At 39.9% G+C, this 12,576-nt stretch overlaps 1 protein-coding gene and 1 non-coding gene across 8 annotated transcripts in view; one reads left to right on the top strand and one right to left on the bottom strand.

Moving 5' to 3' along the window:
- Positions 1-12,576, bottom strand: part of AP4E1 (adaptor related protein complex 4 subunit epsilon 1) — a 74,349-nt gene that overhangs the window by 49,022 nt on the left and 12,751 nt on the right. For all 7 annotated transcript variants that reach the window (XR_004959336.1, XM_036260077.1, XM_036260097.1 and 4 more), the window contains exons 5-6: positions 11,883-12,004; positions 1,107-1,266 (exon numbers count right to left, since the gene is read on the bottom strand). Coding sequence is in view for 6 of the 7 variants with exons in the window: in XM_036260077.1 (XP_036115970.1) it covers positions 1,107-1,266; positions 11,883-12,004 (282 nt within the window). In the remaining variant the exon portion in view is untranslated. The remainder of the gene's footprint in view (positions 1-1,106; positions 1,267-11,882; positions 12,005-12,576) is intronic.
- Positions 3,345-3,449, top strand: LOC118621412. Its single transcript, XR_004957688.1, has one exon. It is a non-coding gene; the product is annotated as a U6 spliceosomal RNA (small nuclear RNA).

The raw sequence follows: 12,576 nt of genomic DNA, 5'->3' as shown, positions 1-12,576 counted from the left end.
CCAAAACCGGTGAATCTGTCTATTAATAATGAATTAACCCCATATGTTTAAATATGTTTGTGTTTCTGAGTGAGCCTTGATTATCTATCTGACTAATCTATTGGACTAGGGAAATTAAATATACATACTTCAAAATGAACACTAGATTCGTCATTGTAATTTTATTATATATCAAGGACACGTTTTTTTGAAAGAAAATAACAGCTCTTTCAAAGTTTATTAAATGATATCTATGTATACCATACCATTTTGGAATACAAGGCATTAAAGTGAAGATACCTTCAGTTCTATAATTTTAAATTGAATTCAACAGCATATTCCATTTTGTTATGAGAAACTCATGAAATCTCTCACAAATATATAAAGGGTTTCAGGCAATACACTGGGGATGAATTAGTATAAACGCATGTCACCATTTAGAAAATTTTTTTACTATACCATTCCACCCTCCTAGCTTTGCTGATCCAGTATCAGTGTATGGCATCAACACTGTAGTCTATACCCTGCACAACCCCTATGGGCTCTCCTCATTTCTATAAGCTGTTATGCATCCCATGAAGCTGTATAAAACACAATCACTGCTTGAAAAACCACAAATCTACAAATTTCAATCACATTCCTACCTACCATTTTTCTATGCTTCTTTACTAACATGAAAAACTTTCAGGCATTAAAAAAAACAAACTGCCCTTGCCAGTGTGGCTCAGTGGTTGGAGTGTCATCCAGTGCACTGAAGGGTCGCTGGGTCGATTCCTGGTCAGGTCACATACCCAGGTTGTGGGTTCGATCCCTGGTCAGGACATGTTCAGGAGGCAACTGATTGATGTTTCTCTCTCTCCCTCTCTCCTTCCCTCCCTCCCTTCCACCCTGTCTAAAAATCAATGCCAAAAATATCTTTGGGGGAAGATTAACAACAATAAAAAAAAATAATTCTATAATGTGCCTCCTATTCAGCTACCAACAACTTTAAAAAATTACTATTCAAAAGTCAATAATAAAAACTTGAAATGTTAATTAAGCGTTTGACTGAAAAATCTGAGTTCTTTTTCCATAATTATATTTTTCTAATAGCAACTACTTAGTACCTATTGAAATTTCCAACTTACCTTAATCATCCTATGGTATATGTGCAAGGAAGCAGCCATGACCCCAACATCTCTGTCACAAAGTGCTTTCCGAAACTTAATATGGATATGTTGTACTTGATTAGGAGCAATGAGATGGAATTTGTATAATGCCAGAACAGCTTTTCTTCGTATAATCTCCCTAAAGATAAAAAATAAAATCTGAACAGACCACCTGAATTGTCAGGCATTTAATTTGAAAACATTATGGACCAAATGATTTCAATATATTAGCTAACACCTTAATCTAAAAAGAGAATTATACATTTATTATTAATTTTCTTTTTAAAATTTATTTTTATTGATTTTTAGAAAAGAAAGGAGAGGGAGGGAGGGAAGGAGAGAGAGCCAGACAGACAGTGATTTTGTCATTCCACTTATTTTTGCATTCATGGTTGACTTGTATGTGCCCTGAATGGGGATCAAACCTACATCCTGAGCCACCTGGCCAGGGCTATTATTAATTTCCTTATTCTAATCCACCAACTATAAAAAGTGGTTACCTCTAGGAGGTTAGATGTCAGGAGACTTTAACTGCCTGTGTTATATACTTATCTAATTACGGAATGTTTTGGTAATACATATATTATTTTTGAAACTGGAACAAACAAGAAAGATAAATTCCTTAATTCCATTTTGAAAGCCATCTCTCTAGAAACTGGGAAAAGAATCAACAGTAAGTTTAAATCAATAAGGGGTAACTATGGCTAGTAATATTAAAGCATCTTTATTAATATTAAAAGCCTCTTTAACATTCTAGCCTTTTATATTTTTCTTTTTTTTTTTTTAACAATTTTATTGATTTTTTAGAGAGAGAGGAAGGGAGAGAGAGAGATGAAATAGAAATATCGACGTGAGAGACAACCATCAACTGGCGGCCTCCTGCATACCCCCTACTGGGGATAGAGCCCACAACCTGAGCATGTATCCTGACTGGGAATTGAACCAGGACCTCTCAGTCCATGGGACGATGCTCTATCCACTGAGCCACACCAGCTGGGCAATCCAAATATTTTAAGGGGCTGGGAAATACAGAATTCACAGTAAACAGTGTTACTCCTCTCCTTGCCCAGCTCATGTCTCAAAAATCTCATTATAATGAAGAGGAAAATAAACATGAACAAGTCTTGCACTTCATTTGTCACAGATAATGTCTAGCACACAAGACATAAAAATAGAGTTCCTATCCTATGTTCATAATGTAGTTTCCAAGAAAGTATATTCCTTGTTATTCTCCCTCATGCCATATTTACATATCTCATATTCACAAACTATGCTGGCATTACTCACAGTAGCAGCAAATGTCACAACAGGAAAGTATTTACTTTTACATTTATGTATTGCTGTTACTTAAAATCACACAATATCAAAATTGAGATTATGATTATTCAATGCAGTCCTCTGTGTTCTACTCAACAAAACCTTTCATAAGATTCCTATCAAATGGTCATCTAGCTTCTGCTAAATTCCATTAACAAGCAACTCACCATCTGCCTAGGCAAACCATGCCATGATGGAAAATTCTTTTCACATAGAAAGAATTAACAACAAATTTACCATTAATATTAAAACTATGGTGACTGTAAACTACATCCCAGTGTACTGCTATTGGGTATTAACCAGAATTAGTTCTGGGAGAGAATAGGTAAATAAGGTCAGAAAAATTAGGTCAGAAAAAACAAACTCTGAACAGGCTGGGAAATGCCTAAGCCTGGCCCTAAGTGGTGGTACTAACACAAGACCTCAAGAGACTTGGATTTGAGCTCTAAGTCTGGCATGCCAAAATATAGCCAGGGATTCAAAGTCAAGTACAACCACTCTCTCAAATCTTCTCTGTGATATCCATTAGTCTACCTATAGCTCTGTCCCATATTCTTTAGCTTCACTCCACAACATGGAATTAGATAAAGCTATAAATGCAAAAGCAAAGTTTAAAAAGTCTCAACTCTAGTAGAAGACAGCAGATTGCAGGATTTAAAATTAGAGAAGATGCGCCCAGCCAGTGTGGCTCAGTGGCTGAGTGTTGTCCCATGCACCAAGAGGTGTCCGGTTCGATTCCCCACCAAGGCACATGCCCAGGATGCCGGCCAATCCCCAGTGGGGGCGTGCAGGAGGCAGCCGATCAATGTTCTCTCTCGTCGTTGTTTCTCTCTCTCTCCCTCTCCCTTCCTCTCTCTCTAAAATCAATAAAAATAAAAAAAAATTTTTTTTATTAGAATAGTGCTCGCTTCAGCAGCACATATACTAAAATTGGAATGATACAGAGAAGATTAGCACGGCCCGAGCAAGGATGACAGGCAAATTCGTGAAGTGTTCCATATTTTTTAGACGCCTCTCCAAACAGGACATAAAACAGCCAAGAGACATATGAAAAAATGCTCAACATCACTAATCATCAGAGAGATGCAAATTAAAACATGAGGTATCACCTCACACCTACCAGAATGGTTGCCATCAACAAATCATCAAACAAGTGCTGGCGAGGGTGTGGAGAAAAGGGGACTCTAGTACACTGCTGGTGGGAATGCAGACTGGTGCAGACACTATGGAAAGCAATATGGTGTTTCCTCAAAAAATTAAAAACTGAGGAGTCCAGTCAAGATAGCGGCATAGGTAAACATGGTATCACATCCTACCACAACCACATCTAAATTACAACAAAACTACAACACAACCACCATTCAGAACCACCTGAAATCGAGCTGAATGGAAGTCCTACAACTACGGAATTAAAGCGGCTACATCGAGACTGGTAGGAGGGGCAGGGGCGCGGACTGGCTGGTCCCACAACCACGTGTGGCGGATAAAAATCAGGAGAGACCTCAGCTGGGAAGGTCCTTCCTGAGGACTGAGGGGTCCCCGTCCCACACCAGGCACCCAGCTCAGGGTCCCAGTGCGAGGAAAAGAATCCCCGTAACTTCTGGCTGGAAAAACCAGCAGGAACTGGGGCAGAAAAAGGCTGAGGCTGCGGGAGCCCCAGCAGGGTCTGCGAACAGACTTACTCAGACCTGCTCCCTCTGAGCTCCAAGGGGAGGCAGCTTGAGGGGCACCAGAGAACAGGGAAGAGCTGAGCTGTCTGGCATCCAGACGAGAGCTGGAAGGGCAGCTTTCTCCTGAACAGACATGATGGTAGAGGCCGTTTTTCCTTTGGTGAGCCCTTCCGCCACAGGGCTGGCAGACAGCCGCCATATCTGGGACTCCAGCAACCTGGCTCACACTGTTTGCCCCACCCTAGTGATTCCCTGAGGCCCTGCCCCACCCAACTTTCAGGCCCACCCAAGCTGTTTCCAAAGGCTTTACCATTGGATTGGCCTGTCTTGGATCCTGCTTCAGAGTTTCCTAAAATCTCTTAAACAAGCACCATCTGGTACCTGAGCCCACCAGTGCACCTGGCACCATCAGACCAGTGGATACCCTATGTCAACACAGACCAGTGCACAGTAGTGGAGCTGTCAGGTGCCCGTTACGGAAACCGCAAATGGCTGGGAGCTCAGCATCATTCCCCGCAGTAGCAGCCCGATCAAAGTTGAGATATACCCCCAGCAACAGAGGCTGGGGAGCAGACATCCATCCCCAGGCAAAAGAAGCACAGACCAGCAGCAGAGAACCATCCCCAACAACTACAGCAATGGCTGAGCAGAAGCTGAGCCCCACTGGGCAGCAGCACTCCCCAGCCACCAACGGCAGAACATGGGGCTCCACTGGGCCCTGTGCAACACAACTGCCCAAAAGAACGGTGGGAACTGGGGATCCAGAGGGGCCTGTGCAACCCAACAGCCCACAAGAGTGGTGCAGAACCGAGGCTCAAAAGGGGCCAGACTCAGTGAGCCCCATACCTCTCGTTAAGTGGCCCCAGGCCTGGCACTAGAAGCAGCCAGCCTTGGTTCACAACTTGGCTTTTCCTGGACACCTCCAAGCCCAGCACAAGAAGCAGCCATCTGCAGTTCACTTTGTAGCTTATGCCAGGTGGCCCTGGATAGGGCACAGGCAGTGGCTGACCTTGCCGCAGAGCCAGCACACCCAGTAGACAACTTCAGACCACATTGAAACACTACCACCCAACCACCTCCACAAGTGACACACTCAATAAGTAGACTCAGTGGGTACCAGAGCCCTGCTGAAGTAAGTGTGGTGCTCTGTGTGGTGGGCCCCTTCACAGCTGATCCTCCAAGGTAATGGCTAGTGGGCACACCCAGTCCTTGCAACTGATCAGCCTGAGTAAACCCCTCCCACTGACGTGCCAACAGCAATCAAGACTCAATTACAACAGAAGGGTGTGTAGTCCACACTAGGGGTGCACTGCAAGGGCCCAGCTGGGGTGATCAGGGAGACTGTGCCATTGGATCCTACAGGACACCTACAACAGTAGGCCACCCTACGAAGCCTAGGGGGCATAGCAACTCTGCCTAATACATAGAAACAATCACAGGGAAGCAGCCAACATGAGGAGACAAAGAAACATGTCCCAAATGAAAGAAAAAAACAAAACTCCAGGAAAAGAACTAAACAAAATGGAGATAAGCAATCTAACAGATGCAGAGTTCAAAACACAGGTTATAAGGTTGCTCAGGGACATCTAAGGGACTTAGTGAGACCTTCAAGGAACTTAACGAGACCACCGAGGAACTTAGTGAGAACATTAACAACATAAAAAAGGGCCAATCAGAAATTAAGGATGCACTAACTGAAATAAAGAATAATTTACAGAAACTCAATAGTAGAGTAGGTAAAGCCAAGAAGCAAACCATCGATTTGGAATATAAGAAAGCAGAAAACACCCAACCAGAACAGCAAAAAGAAAAAAGAATCCAAAAAAATGAGGATAGTGTAAGGAGCCTCTGGGACTTCAAGTGTGCCAACATTTGCATCACAGGGGTGCCTGAAGGAGAAGAGAAAGAGCAAGAAATTGAAAAATTATTTGAAACAATAATGACAAAAAACTTCCCTAACTTGGTGAAGGAAACATACATACAAGTCCAGGAAGCACAGAGAGTCCCAACAAGTTGACCCAAAGAGGTCCACACCAAAACACATCATCATCAAAATGCCAACGGTTAAATACAAAGAGAGAATCTTAAAAGCAGCAAGAGAAAAGCAGTCCGTTACCTACAAAGGAGCTCCCATAAGACTGTCAGCTGATTTCTCAAAAGAAACTTTGCAGGCCAGAAAGCAGTGGCAAAAGATATTCAAGATGACGAAAAGCAACAACCTACAACAAAGACTACTCTATCCTGCAAAGCTATCATTTAGAATCGATTGTCGTATCAAGAGTTTCCCAGACAAGAAAAAGCTAAAGGAATTCATCACCACCAAACTAGTATTATATGAAATGCTGAAGGGTCTTCTTGAAGGCGAAGAACAAAACTATGAACAATAAAATGGCAATTAATATATATCTATCAACAACAGAATCTACAAACAAAATGAGCAAGCAGAACAGAAACAGACTCATAGATACAGAGAATTTTTTGCTGCTTGCCAGATAGGAGGGGCTGGGGGGATGGGTAAAAAAGCTGAAGGAATTAGGAAGTACAGATTGGTTGTTAGACTGATGAACCTCAAAGGGAAAGGGGGAAGGAGGGTGGAATAAGATAAACCAAAGAACTTCTATGCATATATACATAACCAATGGACACCAACAATAGTGTGGGGAGGAGGAGGTCAAAGGGGATAAAAGGGAAAAACATCTGTAATACATTCAACAATAAAGATTAGTTTAAAAAAATAATAACAATAAAATAAAAACAAAAAAAATTAAAAATTGAACTGCCATTTGACCCAGTGATCCCACTTCAAGGAACATATCCTAAGAAGCCTGAAACACCAATCAGAAAGAATATATGCACCCCTATGTTCATAGCAGCATTATTTACAATAGCTAAGATCTGGAAACAGCCCAACTGTCCATCAGTAGATGAGTGGATAAAAAAGCTGTGGTAGACATGAAGAAAAAATAAAAGGGATCCAAATTGGAAAGGGGGAAGTGAAACTGTCATTATTTGCAGATGACATGATATTGTACATAGAAAACCCTAAAGACTCCATCAAAAATCTATTAGACTTAATAAATGAATTTGGCAAAGTAGCAGGATACAAAATTAACGTCAAGAAATCGACGGCATTCTTGTACATCAATGATGAACTCACAGAAAGAGAAACTGAAAAAACAATCCCATTTACCATCGCTCCAAAAAAATTACGATACCTAGGAATAAACTTAACCAAAGAAGTAAAGGACCTATTTGCAGAAAACTACAGGTCATTGAAAAAAGAAATAGAGGAAGATATAAAAAAGTGGAAGCACATACCCTGTTCATGGATTGGAAGAATTAACATAATTAAAATGTCCATACTACCCAAAGCAATCTATAGATTCAATGCAATCCCCATCCAAATACCAACGACATATTTCATAGAACTAGAACAAATACTTCAAAAGTTCATATGGAACCAAAAAAGACCCCGAATAGCCACAGCAATCTTGAAAAGGAAGAACAAAGTTGGAGGGATCACAATACCAGATATCAGGTTATACTACAAAGCCACTGTAACCAAAACAGCCTGGTACTGGCACAAGAACAGGCATATAGACCAGTGGAACAGAACTGAAAACCCAGAAATGGACCCAAGGCAATACGCTCAATTAATATTTGACAAAGGTGGCAAGAGCATACAGTGGAGTAAAGACAGCCTCTTTAATAAATGGTGTTGGGAAAATTGGACAGCTATATGCAAAAAAATGAAACTGGACCATCAACTTACACCATATACAAAAATAAACTCAAAATGGATAAAAGACTTAAATGTGACCCGTGAATCCATAAAAATTCTAGAAGAAAATGTAGGCAACAAAATTTCGGACATCATACGGAGCAGAATTTTCACTGATACATCACCTAAGGCAACAGAAATAAAGGAGAAAATGAACACATGGGACTACATCAAACTAAAAAGCTTCTGCACAGCAAAAGAAACAATCATCAAAATGGAAAGGCAACCCACTGTATGGGAGAACATCATTGCCAATGATGTATCAGATAAGGGGTTAATTTCCAATATATACAGAGTGCTCATACAACTCCACAAAAGGAAGACAAAGAACCCAATTAAAAAATGGGCAGAGGAGCTGAATAGACACCTCTCCAAACAGGACATACAAATGGCCAAGAGACATATGAAGAAATGCTCAACATCACTAATCATCAGAGAGATGCAAATTAAAACAACAATGAGGTATCACCTCACACCTGTCAGAATGGCCGCCATCAACAAATCATCAAACAACAAGTGTTGGCGAGGGTGTGGAGAAAAGGGGACTCTAATACACTGCTGGTGGGAATGCAGACTGGTGCAGCCGCTATGGAAAACAATATGGTGCTACCTCAAAAAATTAAAAATTGAACTTCCATTTGACCCAGTGATCCCACTGCTGGGAATATACCCTAAGAAGCCTAAAACACCAATCAGGAAGAATATATGTACCCCCATGTTCATAGCAGCACTATTTACAATAGCTAAGATCTGGAAACAGCCCAAGTGTCCACCAGTAGATGAATGGATCAAAAAGCTGTGGTACATATACACAATGGAATACTATGCAGCGGTAAGAAAGAAAGATCTCTTATCCTTTGAGACGACATGGAGGGACCTGGAAAGTATTATCCTAAGTGAAAGAAGCCAAGCAGAAAAAGACAAATACCACATGATCTCACTTATATACGGAATATAATGAACATAACAGTCTGAGGAATACAGTAGACCCAGACACATGGAAGTAGGGCACAGACTGACATCCCTCAGAAGAGGGGATGGGGGGTGGGGGGGTGGGAAGAGATAAACCACAGAACTTATATGCATGTATGCATGACCAATGGACATGGACAACTAAGCCGGGGACAGGGTGGAGGGGGGGGGGGGGGGGGGGGTGCCAATGGGGTAAAAAGGTAAAATATCTGTAACAAAAAAATAAATAAATAAATAAATAATTCATAAAAAATAAATAAATAAATAAATAAATAAATAAAAATAAAAAGAGAGAGAGAGAGAGAGAACAGGCCAAATTGAAATAAAAACAAGCTAGGAATTTTCTCAAGGAAACCAAAATTTTAAAATGCAGTAACTCGCCCTGGCCGGTTTGGCTCAGGGGTTAGAGCGTCGGCCTGCGGTACAGAGAGACCCGGGTTCGGTTTCCGCTAAGGGCATGTACCTCGGTTGCAGTTTGTCCCCGGCCCTGGTTGGTCGTGCGGGTGGCAGCCACTCGATGTGTCCCTTCACATTGATGTTTCTCTCTCTCTCTCTCTTCCTCTCTCTCCCTCCCGCTCTATCTGAACAAAAAAAAAATGGAAAAATGTCCTCGGGTGAGGATAAAAAGAAATAAAAAAATAAAATAAAAAAATAAAATAAAAAAAAAAAAGCTGTGGTACATATACACAATGGAACACTATGCAGCTGTAAGAAAGAAGGATCTCTTATCCTTTGAGATGACATGGAGGGTCCTGGAGAGTATTATACTAAGCAAAATAAGCCAAACAGAGAAAGACAAATATCACGATGTCACTTATTTGTGGAATATAATGAACAATACAAGCTGACAAATAAAATAGACCCAGAGACATGGAAGTGGGACACAGACTGACAAATCTCAGAGGAGGGGGACAGGGTGGGGGAGAGAGAAGATAAACCACAGAACTTATATGCATGTATGCATAACCAATGGACATAGACAACAATGCTGGGGGGACGGCGGGTGGGATGGAGAGGAGGGTGTCAATGGAGGGGGAAAGAAACATCTGTAACAAAAATAAATTAATACAAATTACAAATAATAATAATAAAATACCTCAATAATTTTTTTTAAAATTAGAGTAGATGGAAAGAAATAAAAAAATTTGAAAGGGTAAATGAGAGGCCCATCCAGTGTGGCTCAATGGTTGAGCGTCAACCCATGCACCAAGAGGTCACCAGTTCAATTACTGGTCAACGCACATACCTGGGTTTTGGGCTCGATCCCCAATAGGAGACATGTAGGAGTCAGCCAACTGATGTTTCTCTCTCATTGATGTTTCTTTTCTTTCTTTTTTTTTAATCCTCACAGGAGGACATTTTTCCATTTTTGTTTGGATACAGTGGAAGGGAGAAGGAGGGAGGGGGAGGGGTAGGGAGGGGGAGGGAGGGAGAGGGAGAGAGAGAGAGAAACATCAATGTGATAGAGACACATCAACTGGTTGCCTCCCACACGACCCGACCAGGACTGGGAACAAACAGCAACCAAGATATGTGCCCTTGATTGGAATCAAACCCACGATTCATCAGTCCGTGGGCTAACACTCTAACCACTGAGCCAAACTGGCCAGGGCTCTCATCAATGTTTCTCTCTCTCTCCCTCTCCCTAAATCTCTCTAAAAAAAAAAAATCAATAAAAGATATTTTTTTAAAAAAAGAAAGGGTAAATGGGAAGCAATAAGAAAAAAAATCTACTCTCAACAGGATTTCATACAAAAAGTTAGTAAGTGTGATTACCACAAAATAGTGGTGGTATGAAAAAATTTTATATAAAAATATGCTCTGTTATGACCAGATCAACCTATAATTATCTAAGAAAAACTAATGTTTCCAGTAATTAATTGTCAATACCCATCATTTGTTCAAAATATATATTTGACATAAACAAAACATTCTACCAAGTCTGAAAAACCTATGAAAGTATTCTACTATTCTTAGTAAAACTAACATTTAGTTATTTCTTTAAAAATACAAATCATAAGCCAACATTTTATAATCTTAGAACACTAAAATTACTGACTTATAGAAGCATATTAAATAAAGAAATATTGTTGAATAACAAAAAAAATCTTTATCGATAATGTACACATTACTAAAATACTATAATCACAAAGAAAAAATGGAAAACAATTGCAAACTCTTTCCTAGTTTTAAAGGTTAGAAAGTAAGGGATATGGTCAAAAACAAAATAATTCAAGTGGGTGTAAAAATGAGCCAAGCATTAAGGAGAGAGTTAAGGAACCTTACAGAATAAGATTAGCAAAATACTACAAGTTAAGGTTTATCAGGATATATTCTATTGTAAAATAAAATTTAAATACAGCAATTTTATTTAATTTTTTTCTTTATTGATTTTAGAGAGAGAGGGAGAGAGAGATAGAAACATGGATGAGAGAGAACATCGACTAGCCGCCTCCTGGATGCCCCTCACTGGGGATGGGGCCCACAACCTGGGCATGTGCCCTGTCTGGGAATAGAAACGGTGACCTCTTGGTGCATGGGTCTATGCTCAACCACTGAGCCACACCGGTCGGGCTAAATACAGCAGTTTTAATATAAAAGCACCCCCAATACACTGAAGCTATCTGCACCCATAGCACTTGAACTCTTTCCAAGTGTTTTCCATTATTTCACTTTATCCTCAAAACAACTTTGTGAGAATTAAGGAGCTTCAACCAATCCCACAGTCAAGGGAAAACCAGGACCAATGCTGGTTAGTGGTAGAAGTGGGAGGAAAGCCAAGAATTCCTGACACTAAGCTCCTCACTGCCTCTCAGTTTAACTTTAGAAAGCTGCCTAATATTTTTCTAAACTCACGTAAAAATAAAAGAAAATGCTACTGGGGATTTTTGCATTTTATATTACAAAGAATATCCTCTAAGTTGGTAACATTAAGTTAGTTATAATAAATTCTGAGTATAAATTTTTGTTTTGAAGTATATAGTGTATACACCTATCCAAAAAGAATGTACTTACTTAGAATGTTGCAGTTTATCTTCTATTAACGGAAGAACAGCTGGAATCATTTCCCGAGGGAAAATCTGGCTGACAATAGTAAGTGCCATACATACTTCCACCAGGTTAGTGCTCTGCAAGTCCTAACATAATTATAAGAAAAGAAAACATTCAGTGCAAATCTCAAAACTAAGGATAGTGAGCTCAACACTGCAAGGGTCCCACATAATTAACAGTTTTCTACTAACTTTATAATTAATTTGTACATTCGTGCTTACCTCATATTTTATAGGAATATCCCTGTTTCATTTTCCGTAACAGTCAATAGCTAAACACAGCCAAAAAGCAACTGATCCAAAAGGAAACTGCATTTCTGTTCTAACACTGGCCAAAGTGGTCTCCTTTATAACAGCTTTTAAAATTTTTCTAAACTAATAATAAACCAATCTTATGAATTTTTCTGGTTAAGCAATATTATGAGTGCAAGTTTAAAAGGAAATAATTCTTAAATATACACAGTAAAATGCATGCATTCATACATACTTACATATGCACAAATTTTATAAATCATTTTAATAGCAACTGAAAACATATTGTAAAAGTTTGGAAAAATTTAAGCTACTAGTAACCTTAATAGAGTAATGACTTAAACTTCAGAAAGTACTACATACACACACACACACACACACACACGGACCTACATGTCAAAAGACTG

The sequence above is a fragment of the Molossus molossus genome, unplaced genomic scaffold, assembly GCF_014108415.1.
Source record: "Molossus molossus isolate mMolMol1 unplaced genomic scaffold, mMolMol1.p scaffold_m16_p_1, whole genome shotgun sequence".
NCBI lineage: Eukaryota > Metazoa > Chordata > Mammalia > Chiroptera > Molossidae > Molossus > Molossus molossus.
This window is presented reverse-complemented; position numbering and strand designations above follow the sequence as displayed.